At 43.7% G+C, this 19,896-nt stretch overlaps 1 protein-coding gene across 21 annotated transcripts in view; it reads right to left on the bottom strand.

Moving 5' to 3' along the window:
• The window catches only part of LOC110501624 (nectin-3), a 33,153-nt gene extending 13,880 nt beyond the window's left edge, over positions 1–19,273 (bottom strand). For 6 of the 21 annotated variants that reach the window (XM_090215815.1, XM_090215814.1, XM_036958978.2 and 3 more), the window contains exons 1-4: positions 17,818–19,273; positions 7,236–7,322; positions 6,341–6,688; positions 3,174–3,479 (exon numbers count right to left, since the gene is read on the bottom strand). In XM_090215815.1, the coding sequence (XP_090071941.1) occupies positions 3,174–3,479; positions 6,341–6,688; positions 7,236–7,322; positions 17,818–17,986 (910 nt within the window). In that variant the 5' untranslated portion in view covers positions 17,987–19,273. Of the gene's footprint in view, positions 1–3,173; positions 3,480–5,867; positions 6,689–7,235; positions 7,323–10,202; positions 10,675–17,817 lie in introns of all 21 variants that reach the window. The other 15 variants (XM_090215816.1, XM_090215827.1, XM_090215825.1 and 12 more) reach the window with 13 other exon arrangements.
• Between the last annotated feature and the right edge of the window lie 623 nt (positions 19,274–19,896).

Below are 19,896 nucleotides of genomic sequence, written 5' to 3'. Positions count from 1 at the left end.
GGTTGGGATGGTGTTCTTCGGCTTGCAAGCATCCCCCTTTATCTTACCAACATTACGATGGTCATTATGGCCATCTTATCTTTAGCCCCGTGTGCAGTTGCAAACCGTAGTCTGGCTTTTTAATGGCGGTTTTGGAGCAGTGGCTTCTTCCTTGCTAAGCGGCCTTTCAGGTTATGTCAATATAGGACTCGTTTTACTGTGGATATAGATACTTTTGTACCTGTTTCCTCCAGCATCTTCACAAGGTCCTTTGCTGTTGTTCTGGGATTGATTTGCACTTTCCTCACCAAAGTACGTTCATCTCTAGGAGACAGAACACGTCTCCTTCCTGAGCGGTATGACGGCTGCGTGGTCCAATGGTGTTTATACTTGCGTACTATTGTTTGTACAGATGAACGTGGTACCTTCAGGCATTTGGAAATTGCTCCCAAGGATGAACCAGACTTGTGGAGGTCTACAATTATTTTTCTGAGGTCTTGGAAGATTTCTTTTGATTTTCCCATGATGTCAAGCAAAGAGGCACTGAGTTTGAAGGTAGGCCTTGAAATACATCCACAGGTACACCTCCAAATGACTCAAATGATGTTGTAAACTTCCAATTTCAACTGTACATAAGTATTCAGACCCTTTGCTATGAGACTCGAAAAAATTGAGCTCAGGAGCATCCTTGTTCCATTGATCATCCTTAAGATGTTTCTACAACTTGATTGGAGTCCACCCGTGGTAAATCCAATTGATTGGACATGATTTGTTAAGGCACATACCTGTCTACATATGGTCCCACAGTTGACAGTGCAAGTCAGAGCAAAAACCAAGCCATGAGGTCGAAGGAATTATCCGTAGAGCTCCGAGACAGGACCGTGTCGAGGCACAGATCTGGGGAGGGGCAAAGAAAATGCCTGCTGTATTGAAGGTCTGCAAGAACACAGTGGTCTCCATCACTCTTAAATAGAAGGAATTTGAAACCACCAAGACTCTTCGTAGAGCTGGCCACCCAGCCAAACTGAGCAATTGGGGGAGAAGGGCCTTGGTCAGGGAGGACACTCTTACAGAGCTCTAGAGTTCCTCTGTGGAGATGTTAGAACCTTCCAGAAGGACAACCATCAGCACTCCACCAATCAGGCCTTTATGGTAGAGTGGCAAAACAGAAGCCACTCATCAGTGAAAGGCACATGACAGCCCACTTGGAGTTTTCCAAAAGACACCTAAAGGACTCTCAGACCATGAGAAACAAGATTCTCTGGTCTGATGAAACCAAGATTGAACTATTTGGCCTGAATGTCAAGCATCACGTCTGGAGGAACCTGGCACCATCCCTATGGTTAAGCATGGTGGTGGCAGCATTATGATGGGGGGATGACTAGTCAGGATCGGGGGAAAGATGAAGGGAGCAAAGTAGAGGGATCCTTGATGAAAACCTGCTCCAGAGCGCTCGGGACCTCAGATTGGGGCGAAGGTTCACCTTCCTACAGGACAACGACCCTAAGAAAACAGCCAAAACAACGCAGGAGTGGCTTTGGGACAAGTCTCTGAATGTCCTTGAGTGGCCAAGCCAGAGCCCGGACTTGAACCCGATCTAACATCTCTGGAGACACCTGAAAATAGCTGTGCAGTGACTCTTCCCCATCCAACCTGACAGCTTGAGAGGGTCTGCAGAGAAGAATGGGAGAACTCCAAAATACACGTGTCCCAAGGTTGTATGATCATATGCAAGAATACTTAACAGCTGTAATCAATACCAAAGGTACTTCAAGAAAGTACTGAGTAAAGGATCTGAATACTTAAGTAAATGTGATATTTAATTATTTTTGTAAATTTGCAAACATTTCTAAAAACCTGTTTTTCCTTTTTCATTATGGGGTATTGTGTATAGATTGATTAGGGGAAAAATGTATACATTTTAGAATAAGGCTGTAACGTAACAAAATGTGGAAAAAGTAACAGGGTCTGAATACTTTCCGAATGCACTGTGTATATCAAGGAATTGGTGAGGACACTAGAACAGTCTGCAGCACCCGGGCTCACCCTACTAGAATCTGAAGTTAAATGTCTACTGATGATCTGGTGCTTTTGTCCACAACCAAGGATGGCCTAGAGCATCACCTATATGTTCTGCACAGATTCTGTCAGACCTGGGCCCTGACAGTGAATCTCAGTAAGACAAAAATAATGTTCCAGTTGCCAGGACCACAAATACAGACACCACAATCTATACACAATCTATACACACACCTAAAAAACTATACATACCTCGGCTTAAACATTACCGCCACAAGTAACTTCCACAAAGCTGTGAACGATCTGAGAGACAAGGCAAGAAGGGCCATCTATGCCATTAAAAGGAACATAAAATTCGACATCCCAATTAGGAACTGGCTAAAAATACTTGAATCAGTTGTAGAACCCATTGCCCTTCATGGTTGTGAGATCTGTGGTCCGCTCACCAACCAAGAATTCACAAAATGGGACAAACACCAAATTGAGAATCTGCATGCAGAATCCTGCAAAAATATCCTCAGTGTACAACATAAAACACCAAATAATGCATGTACAGCAGAATTAGGCCGATATCCGCTAAATATCTAAATCCAGAAAAGCCGTTCAATTCTACAACTACCTAAAAGGAAGCAATTCCCAAACCTTCCATAACAAAGCAATCACCTACAGAGAGATGAAGCTGGAGAAGAATCCCCTAAGCTAGCTGGTCATGGGGCTCGGTTCACAAACACAAACAGACCCCACAGAGCCCCAAGAAAGCAACACAATTAAATCATGAGAAAACTAAAAGAAAACTACTTGACACATTGGAAAGAACTAACAAAATAACAGAGCAAACTAGAATACTATTTGGCCCTAAACAAGAAGTACACAGTGACAGAATACCTGACCCCTGTGACTGACCCCAAATTAGCGAAAGCCTTGACTATGTACAGACTCAGTGAGCATAGCCTTGCTATTGAAAAAGGCAGCCGTAGGCAGACCTGGCTCTCAAGAGAAGACACTGCCCACAAAAAGAAGTAGAAACTGAGTTGCACTTCCTAACCTCCTGTCAAATGTGTCAGGGCAGAAGCCACAGAACAGGCTCCATGGGTAGAGTAGAGGCCTACCACCCACACCCACACGTTAGAGGTGCTACTAGGCCCACAGCCAGTGAAGGCAGAGTTCATACTTACAGTTGATGTTGATTGTGTAGGCCAGGGTCCTCTCTGTTGCCAGGGCAGACTGGTTGACCACACACTGAACCTGCTGCTGATTGGCTGCTCTGGTTGGCACCCCGAGCAGGTGGCTGACAACCGTGGTGGTGCCGTTGGCGTGCTGGGTGGAGTTGGTTACAGTCCTCACCAAACTGCCGAATGCATCCGTGTTCCACCTCACTTCTGCCTGTGGCTTGGCACCAGCAGCCAAACAGGATGTCAAGACAACCTCATTCTCTCCAATGACAGGAGGGACATCGACTGTAACACTCATCACTGGAGGTACTATGACCAGCAAACAAACAAATAGAGAACAGAAAATATGAACTAGTTGTACATTTCAGTGAAAAAACAAACACACAGCCAGTCACGTGAAACGTATTCAAACGCTCATGTTGCAATAAGCATCATTAGTATCTACACATTTACTGCAAGAGGACAAGTACATTAGAGTGTCTAGTTTGAGGAACAGACGCCTCACAAGTCCTCAACAGGAAGCTTCATTAAATAGTACCCATAAAACACCAGTCCAAACGTCAACAGTGAAGAGGCGACTCTGGGATGCTGGGGTTCTAATTTACTTATCCTCTTGCTCAGTTCTGCACCGGGGCCTCCCACTCCTCTTTCTATTCTGGTTAGCTTCTGATAGGCTTATTGACATCATTTGAGTCAATTGATTTCAAGGCCTACCTTCAAACTCAGTGCCTCTTTGCTTGACATTATGAGAAAATCAAAATAAATTAGCCAAGACCGCAGAATTTTTTTTGTAGACCTCCACAAGTCTGGTTCATCCTTGGGAGCAATTTCCAAGGTACCACGTTCATCTGTACAAACAATAGTATGCAAGTATACACACCATGGGACCACGCAGCCATCATACCGCTCAGGAAGGAGACGATGCTGGCACAATTGTGCGCCGCCCTATGGGATGGGATTCAGCCTGGAATCGAACCAGGGACTGTGGTGTCGCCTCCTGCACTGAGATGCAGTGCCTTAGACCGCTGCGCCACTCGGGAGTAAAAGGTCTTAATACTTATGTAAATGTGAAATTTCAGTTGTGTGTAAATTGATGAGGGGGAAAAAAACTATTGAATCCATTTTAGAATAAGGCTGTAACTTAACAAAATGTGGAAAATTAAAGGGGTCTGAATACTTTCCAAATGCACTTTATATGTACATATCGGTCTCAATGACCTCATACTCCTGCACATCAACTCGGTACTGGGGCCCCGTGAATATAGCCAAGTTATTGTTACTCATTGTGCATTTATCATTATTACATCTTACCACTTTTCTATTATTTATCAATTTTATTTTTCTCTGTATTGTTGGGAAGGGCCCGGAAGTAAGCATTTCACTGTTACTTCGTAACCAACAGGTGTAGACTGTGTCAAATAAAATAGGATTTTATCTAAAAGTATAGAATTCTACTGTATTCAGCAATTCTATACCTAAACGGACCTTTCTACAATTTTGATTCAGTAGGTATCAGTTTTGAACTGATGGATTCAGTCATAGTTAAATGTCAAGTCATTTCAAAAGTAAGTGAATATTGCATTGTGAAAGCAGATACTTATACTTGAAAATGTATTCTAAGTGAAAGAGTGATTTGGTGCAGTGAACAAATCATTTTGTGTATTTGTTTGTCAATTAAAAATAGACTTTTGCAACATAAGCCATTTTGATGATCTGTTTGGATTTTTTTGCTAATAGTTTATACCTGAAAATTGCACCAAAGTGATAGAAAGAAATTGGTATGCAAATTCGGTTTTGGATGACAGGTTAGTCAAATACTGTATTGAATATTATATTTACTATCTACTATTCGGCACTTCAAAAATAACAGTTTTGTAATGTGTATCTTGTATCTTTTGCAGTGAGCCTATCATTATCTGTTGTATTGGTGACAAAACAAAATATTCCCATGGTATTTCTTAGAAAACTTAAGATTTTGCATGAATGACTCGGGGGTAACAGTTGTGTTCAATAAAAATAAATAAAAAGGTTCTGAACATAAGATAGGGAGCATTACAAGTGTCATCACCTTACAGTTTTGAACTTAAGACTTTTGAAGAAATACTACTTACATCTGAAAATGGTATATTAATATATGCTGTTTAGTAGACACTTTTATCCAAAGTGACTGACAGTCAAGCAAAAATGGTTTGCTCCTAAGATTAAGTTAACGTGGCCATGGCTTGCTATATAAACGCAGGCAGACAGGCGTCGAGGCATTCAGTCACTGTTCGATTGAACGTTAGAATGGGCAAAACGAGTGACCTAAGCAACTTTGAGGGTGGTATGATCGGCGGTGCCAGGAACGCCGGTTCCAATATCTCAGAAACTTCTGGCCTCCTGGGCTTGTCACGCAAGACGGTGTCTAGGGTTTACCGAGAATGGTGCGACCAACAAAAAACATCCAGCCCATAGCAGTCCAGTGGGAGAAAACAGCTCGTTGATGAGAGGTCGAAGGAGAATGGCAAGAATCCTACAAGCTAACAGGCGGGCCACAAACAGGCAAATAACGGCGCAGTACAACGGTGTGCACGCACCACTCATCGGTCCTCGTAACGGATGGGGTACTGTAGCAGACGACCACACCCGATTACAAAGTGTGTGACAGCGGCCACGCGATCACCAACACTTGACAATTGAGGAGTGGAAAAACATCACCTGGTCTGACGAATCCCGGTTCCTGTTGCATCATGCTGATGGCAGAGTCAGAATTTGGTGTAAGCAGCAGGCTCCATCCTGCCTGGTTTCAACGGTACAGGCTGGTGTAATGGTGTGGGGCATTTTTTGCTGGCACACATTAGGTCCCTTGATACCAATTGAGAAACGTTTCCATTCCCCGAAGACTTCAGGCTGTTTTGGAGGCAAAGGGGGGTTCGACCAGGTACTAGATGGATGTACCTAATAAACTGACCACTGAGTATATTGAGAGTTGATGTGCTCTCGTTACAACGTCGGTGGTAAGTAAGAGGATATTGGTTAAAAAAAACAAATAACAGAAATGTGTAGATGAGGTCTCTGCTCTTACTTCACTTTAATAATGAACCCCTACCCACTTTCTGGTATTGATATTTCACACTCTTTCTACAATGTCAAAAGTAGAAACAGTGAGGCAAAGAAGGAAGTGTTCTTACCTAGCACAGTAAGAGGTATCTCTATACTGTATACTCCACTTGGGAAAACACTGAAGACGCATGTGAAGGTGCCTTCATCCAACAGTCTGGCAGCAGTTATTCGAATAGAACCAATGTTTTCTGCCGGGTTCCCAAAAAACTGGACTCTATTTTCCAATCCATTCGATGAAATAAAGTCAGTAACCCCACTGGGATAAATAAGCAAGAAATTATGGTTCTCTGGTTCTTCCAGAGTCCTTTTCTGCCATGTTATCTGTTCAAGCTCCTCATCTGTCTCTAGCAGTCTGCAGGATAAGTCCACGTCCTCTCCCTGTACCACAGTCCTGCTTCCTCCAATCACCCGTATACCTTGAGAAAACATAGGCTCAAAAAACATTCAAAAATGTACCCGTAGAATAGATGCTTAAACTAAAAAAAATCTATAATAATTTACAGAAATGGTACCTAAACATACACAAATAAGAATTGTTTCTATATAGCTGTGCTTGTGAAATATGATCTCCTATTGATGCAGACATTTGTGTGCGACTATTGCAAAAACGTATTGGACCGCAGCCATAGTCAGAGATGGCCAAAGCATATTCAGATCTGTGCCCAGTCCAGGCTGAAGCTACGTAGTGAATATAGTATTCAAATAATAAGCTAAAAACATTGACTCTGTTCATACCGTTATTCAAGAGTAAGATATTCAAGACATTCCAGATGCTTGTGCATGTTCATCACGTCTCAAAACATAGTGAACATACTGAGCTGATGTGTGTGCCTTGTTGTTTCCTAAAAGGACAAGGTCTAGAATGATGGGTGTGTGTTTGGTGTGTTATTGCCTGCCCTGTGTCAAAAATAAAAAACTTGAGCTCAATAGTATGAGATTTTATGACATAAATTGGAAACCTACTTTCTGAACTCCTTTGGATGACGAGTAGAATCACACAGCATAGAACAGCTTCCGTGACATGCTTTGCTCTTCTCATTGCAAGGGTCACTAGGAAAAATGGAATTATAGAATTATATTACATTACATTATCTGATGTAATGTTGTTGCAATTGTTGATAACTAACTGTTGTGCTCTACACCCCCTTGCACTTTTCACATTTTGCTGCCTTCCATTTTTTTCCAACATTTGAGGGAAATAATTATCCTACAGATCTACACAACCTACTCCACATTTTGAAAGTGAAAGAAAGTATAGAAAATGTCCCCCCCCCCCAAAAAAAATGAAATATCATACATGGATAAATCATTTTCATTAAGATTTTAATAACTTTGCACAACTCTAAGGGCAACATACCGTATAAAAGTGCCTTCAGAAATTATTCACAACCCTTGACATTTTCCACATTTTGTTGTGTTACCACCTGAATTTAAAATTGATAAAATTTCAAATTTTTTTGGTCACTGGCCTACAAACAATAACCCATAATGTCAAAGTGGAATTATATTTAGACAATTTTACAAATTAATTAAAAATGAAAAGCTGAAATGTCTGAAGTCAATAAGTATTGTTATGGCAAGCCTAAATAAATTCAGGAGTAAAAATGTGCTTAACAAGTTACATACAGTGCATTTGTTAAGTATTCAGACCCCTTCACTTTTTAAAACATTTGTTACAGCCTTATCCTAAAATGTAATAAATATCCCCCCAATCTACACACAATACCGAATAATGACAAAGGGAAAGCAGGTTGAGATATGTTTGCTAATTTATTAAAAATAAAAAACAGAATAATTTTACATTAGTATTCAGACCCTTTGCTATGAGACTCAAAAATAAGCTCAGGTGCATCCAGTTTCCATTGATCATCCTTGAGATGGTTCTACAACTGTAGAAACATGTTCTACAACATCCTTGAGATGAGTCCACCTGTGGTAAATTCAATTGATTGAACAGGATTGGGAAAGGCACACACCTGTCTATGTAAGGTGCCACAGTTGACAGTGCATGTCAGAGCAAAAACCAAGCCCTGAGGTCAAAGGAATTGTCCGTAGAGCTCCAAGATAAGATTGTGTCATGGCACAGATCTGGGGAGGGTACCAAAACGTTTCTGCTACACTGAAGGTCCCCAAGAGCACAGTGGCCTCCATCGTTCTTAAATGGAAGGAATTTGGAATCACCAAGACTCTTCCAAGATCTCGCCCACTGACCATACTGAGCAATCGGGGGAGAAGGGTCTTGGTCAAGGAGGTGACCAAGAACCCGATGGTCACTCTGACAGAGCTCCAGAGTTCCTCTGTGGAGATAGGAGTACCTTCCAGAGGACAACCATCTCTGCAGCACTCCACCAATCAGGACTTTATGGTAGAGAGCCAGATGGAAGCCACTCCTCAGTAAAAGGCAAATAACAACCTGCTTGCAGTTTGCTAAAAGGCAAACCATCAGACCATGAGAAACAAGATTCTCTGGTATAATGAAAACAAGATTAATACCTATGTGAGAATGCTGTTAATCGACTACAGCTCAGCATTTAACACCATAGTACCCTCCAAACTCGTCATCAAGCTCGAGACCCTGGGTCTCGACCCCGCCCTGTGCAACTGGGTACTGGACTTCCTGACGGGCCGCCCCCAGGTGGTGAGGGTAGGTAACAACATCTCCACCCCGCTGATCCTCAACACTGGGGCCCCACAAGGGTGCGTTCTGAGCCCTCCTTGTTCACCCACGACTGCGTGGTCATGCATGCCTCCAACTCAATCATCAAGTTTGCGGACGACACTACAGCGGTAGGCTTGATTACCAACAACAACAACGGCCTACAGGGAGGAGGTGAGGGCCCTCGGAGTGTGGTGTCAGGAAAATAACCTCACACTCAACGTCAACCAAACAAAGGAGATGATTGTGGACTTCAGGAAACAGCAGAGGGAGCATCCCCCTATCCACATGGAAGGTACAGTGGTGGAGAAGGTGGAAAGTTTTAAGTTCCTCGGTGTACACATCACGGACAAACTGAAATGGTCCACCCACACAGACAGCGTGATGAAGAAGGCGCAGCAGCGCCTCTTCAACCTCAGGAGGCTGAAGAAATTCGGTTTGTCACCAAAAACACTCACAAATCTTTACAGATGAACAATCGAGAGCATCCTGTCGGGCTGTATCACCGCCTGGTACGTCGGCTGCTCCACCCATAACCGTAAGGCTCTCCAGAGGGTAGTGAGGTCTGCACAACGCATCACTGGATGCAAACTACCTGCCCTCCAGGACACCTACACCACCCGATGTCACAGGAAGGTCAGAAAGATGAAAGACAACAACAACCCGAGCCACTGCCTGTTCACCCCGCTATCATCTAGAAGGCGAGGTCAGTACAGGTGCATCAAAGCGGGGACCGAGAGACTGAAAAACAGCTCCTATCTCAAGGCCATCAGACTGTTAAACAGCCATCACTAACATTGAGTGGCTGCTGCCAACATACTGACTCAGCTCCAGCCACTTTAATAATGGAAATTGATTTAATCAATTTATCACTAGCCACTTGATATACTGTTTAAATACCCTACATTACTCATCTCATATGTATATACTGTACACTATACCATCTACTGCATCTTGCCATCTTGATGTAATTAAATGTATCACTAGCCACTTTAAACAATGCCACTTTATATAATGTTATCATACCCTACATTACTCATCTCATATGTATATACTGTACTCTATACCATCTACTGCATCTTGCCTATGCTGTTCGGCCATCACTCATTTATATATTTTTATGTACATATTCGTATTCATTTCTTTACACTTGTTGTTGTGGAATTGTTAGGTTATATTACTTGTTAGATATTACTGCATGGTCGGAACTAGAAGCACAAGCATTTCACTACACTCCCATTAACATCTGCTAACCATGTGTATGTGACAAATACATTTGATTTGATCCGATTGGACGTGGCACACAGGTTGCTGGCTCAGGACTCAGGTCTCTCGGTAGAAGTGGTGCGGACAGGGCCGTATTGAACAACATTTCTTTAGCCGGTTAGAGGGGGTTTGAGGTAAACACACTGTTCGGTCCAACTTTCTCTTTCATGCATTAAGACAGATATGTCACCTTTCATGATAACCTCAGGAAAGAACAAATCAGAACAGTTTAGTTCAGTTCAGTTTTAATTCAGGAAATCCAGACAAGCATTGACTATATGATAAATTATTACTTTTACCAATTATTCGTAATAACAATGTCTATAACATGGTAAAGACAATAACACATTCTATTGAAACAATTTTTTCAAATTGGCTTATACTCCCCATCACACTGTCAACTTCACCGCAGAGCCACAGGTTCAGGAAGTCAGACCTATAACCCATCGGGAGAAATCCCAACAATCCAGCAGACCTAATCTGGTTAGATTTGTATAAAAAAAAAACACAACAATACACTCCTTCACATATCACTCCAGGCATGTAAACTTCAATCCAAAACCCCAGGACTGTTACCTGCCCCATTTTGACACAACTTCCCATGTGAGTAATGTGTAAAAAAAAAATATATATATATATATATATATATATATATATATATATATATATTATACACTACTGGTCAAACTAGAAATAGAAACACTACTCATAACTCCATAAAGAAAAAAGTATACCCATATGGTCATAGGAAAATAGACATAAGACTAGAGGTCGACCGATTATGATTTTTCAACGCCGATACCGATTATTGGAGGACCAAAACAAGACGATACCGATTAATCGGACGATTTTTATATATTGTAATAATGACAATTACAACAATACTGAATGAACAATGAACACTTATTTTAACTTAATATAACACATTACAAAAATCAATTTAGCCTCAAATAAATAATGAAACATGTCCAATTTGGTTTAAATAATGCAAAAACAAAGTGTTGGAGAAGAAAGTAAAAGTGCAATATGTGCCATGTAAAAAAGCTAACGTTTAAGTTCCTTGCTCAGACCATGAGAACATATGAAAGCTGGTGGTTCCTTTTAACATGAGTCTTCAATATTCCCAGGTAATACGTTTTTAGGTTGTAGTTATTATAGGACTATTTCTCTCTATACCATTTGTATTTTATATACCTTTGACTATTGGATGTTCTAATGTGCTTGAAGCATTGCGAAGAGCTGCTGGCAAATGCAGTAAAGTGCTGTTTGAATGAATGCTTACGAGCCTGCTGCTGCCTACCACCGCTCAGTCAGACTGCTCTATCAAATCATAGACTTCATTATAATATAATAACACACAAAAATACGAGCCTTAGGTCATTAATATGGTCAAATCCGGAAACTATCATTTAGAAAACAAAACGTTTATTCTTTCAGTGAAATACGGAACCTTTCCGTATTTTATTTTCCGTATTTTATCTAACGGGTGGCATCCATAAGTCTAAATATTGCTGTTACATTACACAACCTTCAATGTTATGTCATAATTACGTAAAATTCAGGCAAATTAGTTCGCAACGAGCCAGGCGTCCCAAACTGTTGCATATACCCTGACTCTGCGTGCAATGAACGCAAGAGAAGTGACACAATTTCCCTAGTTTAATATTGCCTGCTAACATGAATCTCTTTTAACTAAATATGCAGGTTTATCAAATCTATACTTCTGTGTATTGTCACACCCTGGTCGAAGTATTTTGTGTTTATCTTTATTTATTTGGTCAGGCCAGGGTGTGGCATGGGTTTTTGTAGGTGGTGTGTATGTATGGGGATTGTAGCTAGTGGGGTGTTCTAGCTAAGTCTATGGCTGTCTGAAGTGGTTCTCAATCAGAGGCAGGTGTTTATCGTTGTCTCTGATTGGGAACCATATTTAGGCAGCCATATTCTTTGAGTTGGTCGTGGGTGATTGTCCTTAGTGTCCTGATGTCATTGTTCTGTGTTAGGTTACACAAGTATAGGCTGTTTCGGTTTTCGTTAAGTTTATTGTTTTGGTAGTGTTTGTGTTTAGTGTGTTACTTCATTAAACATGGATTGCAATAGACACGCCGCATTTTGGTCCGACTCTCCTTCTCATCAAGAAAACCGTTACAGAATCACCCACCACAAAGGGACCAAGCAGCGTGTCAACAGGCAGGAGCAGCGCGAGGAGATGCGCAATAAGGATTTCTGGACATGGGAGGAAATCCTCGACGGGAGAGGACCCTGGGCTAAACCAGGGGAGTGTAGCCGCCCAAAGGTGCAGCGAGAGAAGAAACAACAGGCGCAGCCCAAAGAGGAGTACAGTATGGACTATACGACTTGGGAGGAGATCGACAGGTGGGTGGCCGACCCAGGGAGAGTGCCGGAGCCCGCCTGGGATTCGATGGAGCAGTGCGCGGAAGGATATAGGAGAATGGAGTTTGCGAAGCAAGCAAGGCGGCGCGGACGGAGGCCCCATAGTCACCCCCAAAAATTTCTTGGGGGGGGGGGGCTCAGGGAGAGTGTGGCAGAGTCAGGAGCCAGACCTGAGCCAACTCTTCCTGTTTATCGTGAGGAGCCAAGGAGGAGACCAGAACCAGAGCCGGTGTTGGAGGTGAGCGAAACAGAGACTGTGAAGGAGTTAATGGGGAAATTGGAGGAGAGAGAAATGAGGGAGTTGCTGTGTTGGTGCATTTTGCATAGAATTCGCCTGACGGAACGTGTCAGGGATTTGATGGCACCTGGGTTAGCGCTCCATACTCGTCCTGAGGTCCGTTTTAGTCGGCTGGTGAAGTTGGTTCCAGTCTCACACATCAGGCCTCCTGTGCCCATCCCTAGTCTTGCACGTCCTGTGCCAGCACCACGCATCAGGCCTACAGTGCGCCTCGCCTGTCCAGCGCTGTCGGAGCCCTCCTCCTCTCCAGCGCTGTCGGAGTCTCCCGCCTGTTTAGCGCTGTTAGAGCCTTCCTTCTCTACAGCGCTGCCGGAGTCTCCCGCCTGTTCAGCGCAGCCAGAGCCTCTCTTCTCTATTGCGCTATCGGAGTCTCCCGCCTGTTCAGCGCAGCCAGAGCCTCTCTTCTCTACTGCGCTATCGGAGTCTCCCGACTGTTCAGCGCAGCCAGAGCCTCTCTCCTCTCCTGCGCTGCCGGAGTCTCCCTCCTGTTCAGCGCAGCCAGAGCCTTTCTGCTCTCCTGCGCTGCCGGAATCTCCCGCCTGTTCAGCGCAGCCGGAGCCTCTCTCCTCTCCTGCGCTGCCGGAGTCTCCCGCCTGTTCAGCGCAGCCAGAACTGCCAGTCTGCATGGAGCAGCCTGAGCTGCCAGTCTGCAAGGAGCTGCCAGCCTGCAAGGAGCTGTCAGTCTGCATGGAGCAGCCTGAGCTGTCAGTCTGCATGGAGCAGCCTGAGCTGTCAGTCTGCATGGAGCAGCCTGAGCTGTCAGTCTACATGAAGCAGCCAGAGCTGCCAGTCTGCAAGGAGCTGCCAGTCTGCAAGGAGCTGCCAGTCTGCAAGGAGCTGCCAGTCTGCAAGGAGCTGCCAGTCTGCAAGGAGCTGCCAGTCTGCATAGAGCTGCCAGTCTGCAAGGAGCTGTCAGTCTGCATGGAGCAACCTGAGCTGTCAGTCTACATGAAGCAGCCAGAGCTGCCAGTCTGCAAGGAGCTGCCAGTCTGCAAGGAGCTGCCAGTCTGCAAGGAGCTGCCAGCCTGCAAGGAGCTGTCAGTCTGCATGGAGCAGTCTGAGCTGTCAGTCTGCATGGAGCAGCCAGAGTTGTCAGTCTACATGAAGCAGCCAGAGCTGCCAGTCTGCAAGGAGCTGCCAGTCTGCAAGGAGCTGCCAGTCTGCAAGGAGCTGCCAGTCTGCAAGGAGCTGCCAGTCTGCAAGGAGCGGCCAGTCTGCAAGGAGCTGCCAGTCTGCAAGGAGCTGTCAGTCTGCATGGAGCTGCCAGTCTGCAAGGAGCCGCCAGAGCTGCCTGTCTGCAGGATGCCGCTAAAGCTGCCAGTCTGCAAGGAGCCGCCAGAGCTGCCAGTCTGCAAGGAGCCGCCAGAGCTGCCAGTTAGCATGGAGCAGCCAGGGCCGCCAGTCAGTATGGAGCAGCCAGGGCCGCCAGTCAGCATGGAGCAGCCAGGGCCGCCAGTCAGCATGGAGCAGCCAGTCAACATGGAGCTGCCAGTCTGCAAGGAGCTGCCAGTCTGCAAGGAGCTGCCAGTCTGCAAGGAGCTGCCAGTCTGCATAGAGCTGCCAGTCTGCAAAGGAGCTGCCAGTCTGCAAGGAGCCGCCAGAGCTGCCTGTCTGCAGGATGCCGCCAAAGCTGCCAGTCTGCAAGGAGCCGCCAGAGCTGCCAGTCTGCAAGGAGCCGCCAGAGCTGCCAGTTAGCATGGAGCAGCCAGGGCCGCCAGTCAGTATGGAGCAGCCAGGGCCGCCAGTCAGTATGGAGCAGCCAGGGCCGCCAGTCAGCATGGAGCAGCCAGGGCCGCCAGTCAGCATGGAGCAGCCAGAGCTGCCAGTCAGCATGGAGCAGCCAGTCAGCATGGAGCAGCCAGAGCTGCCAGTCAGCATAGAGCAGCCAGAGCTGCCAGTCATCATGGAGCAGCCAGTCAGCATGGAGCAGCCAGAGCTGCCAGTCAACCAGACTCTCCCAGATCTGCCGGTCGACCAGACTCTCCCAGATCTGCCGGTCGACCAGACTCTCCCAGATCTGCCGGTCGACCAGACTCTCCCAGATCTGCCGGTCGACCAGACTCTCCCTGATCTGCCGGTCGACCAGACACTCCCAGATCTGCCGGTCGACCAGACTCTCCCAGATCTGCCGGTCGACCAGACTCTCCCAGATCTGCCGGTCGACCAGACTCTCCCAGATCTGCCGGTCGACCAGACTCTCCCAGATCTGCCGGTCGACCAGACTCTCCCAGATCTGCCGGTCGACCAGACTCTCCCAGATCTGCCGGTCGACCAGACTCTCCCAGATCTGCCGGTCGACCAGACTCTCCCAGATCTGCCGGTCGACCAGACTCTCCCAGATCTGCCGGTCGACCAGACTCTCCCAGATCTGCCAGTCGACCAGGATCTGGTAGATTCATCAACCTGCCTGAGCTTCCCCTCAGTCCCGAGCTGCCCCTCAGTCCCGAGCTGCCCCTCAGTCCCGAGCTGCTCCTCAGTCCAGTGGGGTTCTGGGTGAGGACTACTAGGCCATGGTCGGCGGCAAGGGTGGACTATCCAGGGACGCGAGGAGAGGGGACTAAGACATTGATTGAGTGGGGTCCACATTCCGCGCCGGAGCCGCCACCATGGACAGACGCCCACCCGGACCCTCCCTATTGTTTTGAGGTGCGTTCGGGAGTCCGCACCTTAGGGGGGGGGTTCTGTCACACCCTGGTCGAAGTATTTTGTGTTTATCTTTATTTATTTGGTCAGGCCAGGGTGTGGCATGGGTTTTTGTAGGTGGTGTGTATGTATGGGGATTGTAGCTAGTGGGGTGTTCTAGCTAAGTCTATGGCTGTCTGAAGTGGTTCTCAATCAGAGGCAGGTGTTTATCGTTGTCTCTGATTGGGAACCATATTTAGGCAGCCATATTCTTTGAGTTGGTCGTGGGTGATTGTCCTTAGTGTCCTGATGTCATTGTTCTGTGTTAGGTTACACAAGTATAGGCTGTTTTCGGTTTTCGTTAAGTTTATTGTTTTGGTAGTGTTTGTGTTTAGTGTGTTACTTCATTAAACATGGATTGCAATAGACACGCCGCATTTTGGTCCGACTCTCCTTCTCATCAAGAAAACCGTTACATGTATTGATTTTAAGAAAGGCATTGATGTTTATGGTTAGGTACATTTTGTGCAACGATTGTGCTTTTTTCCGCAAATGCGCTTTTGTTAAATCATCCCCCATTTGGCAAAGTTGGCTGTCTTTGTTAGGAAGAAATAGTCTTCACACAGTTCGCAACGAGCCAGGCGGCCCAAACTGCTGCATATACCCTGACTCTGTCGCACAGAACAGAGATTTCAAAATGTAAGTATACATTTCACCTTCAGAGGTGAATTTATCAAACCTATCGTGGTGAAAAAAAAGTGTTTAGTTGTTAGGAGCTCTCCTCAAACAATATCATGGCATTTTTTCACAGTAATAGCTACTGTAAATTGGCCAGTGCAGTTATATTAACAAGAATTTAAGCTTTCAGTCGACATAAGACAGTTATATGTACCGACATTTGTTGTTTCTCTAAAATCGGCGATCTTGACATAACGCGCTGCATGATTTACGGGACGCCGATCCTTAAGAAGACCTTATTAATCAATAATTATTTTTTTCCCCCATTATTTTTGTTTCATTTATTTTTCTCAATTTTTTTTGGGGGGGGGGTTGGGGTGTGTTAGAATACCAAACACAGAATGTAATGAGACTGACGCATTACCTACATCTCTATGTAAATGCAACTGGTATCTTAGTGAAAGACACACAAAGGATGCAGTTTCAACAATTTAGCAATTTTGTTGCTAGATTTAGCAACTTTTCAGACTACCCTGGCAACTTTTTTTTTCAAACAGCACCTAGCAACAAATGTAGCTACTTTTAAAATGTATTTGGAACTTTTAGCAACTTTTGAAAAGTGACTCAAACGCTAAAATGCAGCATTTTCCCTCTAAATGACACAAAAATGATTTTCTCGGTCACAACATACTCGCCTGGCTGCAAAAGTGCATTGTGAGTGACGTCAGCAGCAGGCGCTCAGCTCGTGCACAGGCAGCAGCAGGCCAGCAGCAATTTCAACAAATTGCAAATCATTGTTGGCTGCTGCAGCTGCAGCACGTTTTCGACGAGCCAGAATGTTTGATCTTGAACAGAACTTACAACATGTCTCAATCAAAAGTGTACAGTTAGAAATACACAAAAGAGTGGGAATCTGTACCTGAACAAATGTCAAATCATATTTTTCGCCGAGATGGCCAGTCAATTTGAGTAACGTTATTGTGTATTCTACGTAATGAGGCAGTTTTACTTTATCACGCAATGACATCACAACGTAATTTAGCAACTTTTAGCAACAAATCAACCTGCCTAACAACTTACCCTGAAAATTAGTTGTCAACGAGAGGGGCTATATGCTACTTTCAGATAGCTAACCAAACCATGGTAACGTTGAATTACAAATACACACAAAAAAATAGTTTAGTCATTATGTCTAGCCTATGCCTATTGAAAGGAAAAGTCAATCTCGCAAATATGCCATTTATAACGGTTTGTAGTCTTAACATCTGCCACATAACGGCACAATTGCCAATTTAGCCTAACGTTTTTTATGTTTAATAATGGCGTATTTTTTTCTCTTGCAACATATAAACATTCCTTTGAGTCACATTAGCTCACAATAATTATTATTTTGATGGGAAATTGTACGTTTTAGGCCGTTAGAAGTTATGGCGATATTCCTTCCTAAATCGCCCGACAACGTTATAGAAAAATAGTTTATTGGCTAAATGTGGCAACTCTATTGCTACGACAAAATCAAATGGCGTTATCAGACATTTTGTTGGTCATGGCATTTAAATATGATGATGTTGTTGGACGACAGATCGCAGCACGATCTATTCACCTAACTAGAAGCCGAATAGGCATCAACTTACCACGAAGTTTATTTGTAATGTTTGTCCATAGCAAAAACAATTCTTCTTCTTCAAGGTGCTTCTTCTGTCTCGTAAATGTTGTTTTGGGTGGGTATAATTTGTGGAACGTTCCAACAGGAATCCGTTCCAAAAACTTCGTAAATAACAAGGTTGCCAACAAACAACGCATACAGAGTCGTATAACAGTAGAATGAGATACCGGGTAGGGAGTGAGCTATGTAATTACGTTTTTCACTATTCGGAAAAAATGTCTCTTCGTTCTGGTAGCCTCCACCATTTCTCGTTCGTTGGTTTAGTTATTATTTCCGGGGTTCCTGCATTTGCGGGTGAACTCTGTTGCCCCTCAATTGGAGAATCGCTGTGGTTGAAATGTAACTAATGACCGCAAGCCCCGGTATTTTATTAACTAGGTGGCTTGTACACAATTGTTACCGATGATACTGTATATACCTACTCGTATTACAGAAGCATGCATTGTATTTTGCCAAGTTCTCTCTGTGTTAATCCTTTTCCCCAAATATAGCAGGTAACTTGTGTCTATGTCGATGTTGTTAAGTTCATCTTGTCAAGTTAAATAAAGATTAAATAAATGAGAACATTTAAAATATATACTTTTACCTATTTCAGGTAACCCCAAGATGCTTGATTCACTACAGCTGCTTTTGAATAACTTTCCAGTCGTTTTTGCTTTACATTCCGACTTTTGAACGTCTGTTTATTGGACATATATATTAGTGTCTAATAAAAAATAGCAACTTATGTAAAGCATCCCATCTGTTTTAAGGTTAAAGTGTGTGTGTGTATATATATGTGTGTAGTGTAGGTCTTCTTGATGTCCACTAGGTATCGGCACAGCTTCAAAAATGTCACACCAGGTTCACAACATGTTTTCATGTGTAACAAATCAAATTGTATTTGTCACATGCGCCGAATACTACATGTGTAGACCTTACAGTGAAATTCTGAAATGAAGCCCTTAACCAACAACTTAGTTGTAAGAAAAATGTGTTAAGTAAAAAATAAGAAATAAAAGTAACAAATAATTAAAGATCAGCAGTAAAATAAAAATAGCAAGGCTATATACATGGGGTACCAGTGTTCCTTTCAAGTCCAGTGGTGTAAACAAAAATGTATTTAAACTACTCCACAACATTCTGTTTATATCTTTTTTTTTTTTTTTGTATCTGTACTTTTACTCTTTCCGTTTCTTTACAACATTCAATTTTACTTCGCCACATTTTTGAAGAAAATAATATATTTTTTACTCCATACAGTTTCCCTGGCACCCAAAAGTACTTTTTGCATTTTGAATGCTAAGCCAGACAGGAAAATGGTCCAATTCACACACTTATCAAGAGAACATCCCTACTGCCTCTGATCTAGCGGACTCACTAAACACATGCTTCATTTGTAAATTATGTCTGAGTGTTCCCATGGCTATTTCTTAAATAAAAATACAAGATAATTGTGCTGTCTGGTTTGCTTAATATATGGAAGGTCAAATCATTTATACTTTTACCACTGCTACTTAAGTATCTTTTTAGCAATGATGTTTACTTAGTATTTTACTGGGTGACTTTCACTTTTACTTGAGACATTTTCTATTAACATATCTTTACTTTTACTCAAGTATGACAATTGGGTACTTTTTCAACTACTGTTCAAGACATTTAGCACCCAATATCCAACATTCACTTGGTGGCTTGAAGTAGGAGTGCTGAACTAGGATCTGTTTAGCATTTGTGAGTAGAATGAATAACATTACTTTGAAGCATGAGACATTTATAAATGCGTACAGAGGAGCACTTTTCTACGATCAGCTTTGCCTAGATCATACTGAATCAGTTGTCTCTGGAATAAGATTATATGGACAGGGGTGGGTTTGTTCGTAGATCAGCACTCCTTCTCAACACCAGTACCCTAACATTTTATAATCCAATTTCCCTTGCTGTCTAATGTCCTTCTAATGTCCTTCCGGAACCCCACCTCAACATTGTTCTGTCAAGGCAACAAAAGCAAGTTGGCATGCTCTTGAAAGGAATTTAACTCACAACCTCTCCTTTGGGAATTCACCACCAT

Source organism: Oncorhynchus mykiss, chromosome 22 (genome assembly GCF_057628025.1).
Source record: "Oncorhynchus mykiss isolate SJ-2025 chromosome 22, ASM5762802v1, whole genome shotgun sequence".
Classification (NCBI taxonomy): Eukaryota; Metazoa; Chordata; class Actinopteri; order Salmoniformes; family Salmonidae; genus Oncorhynchus; species Oncorhynchus mykiss.
This window is presented reverse-complemented; position numbering and strand designations above follow the sequence as displayed.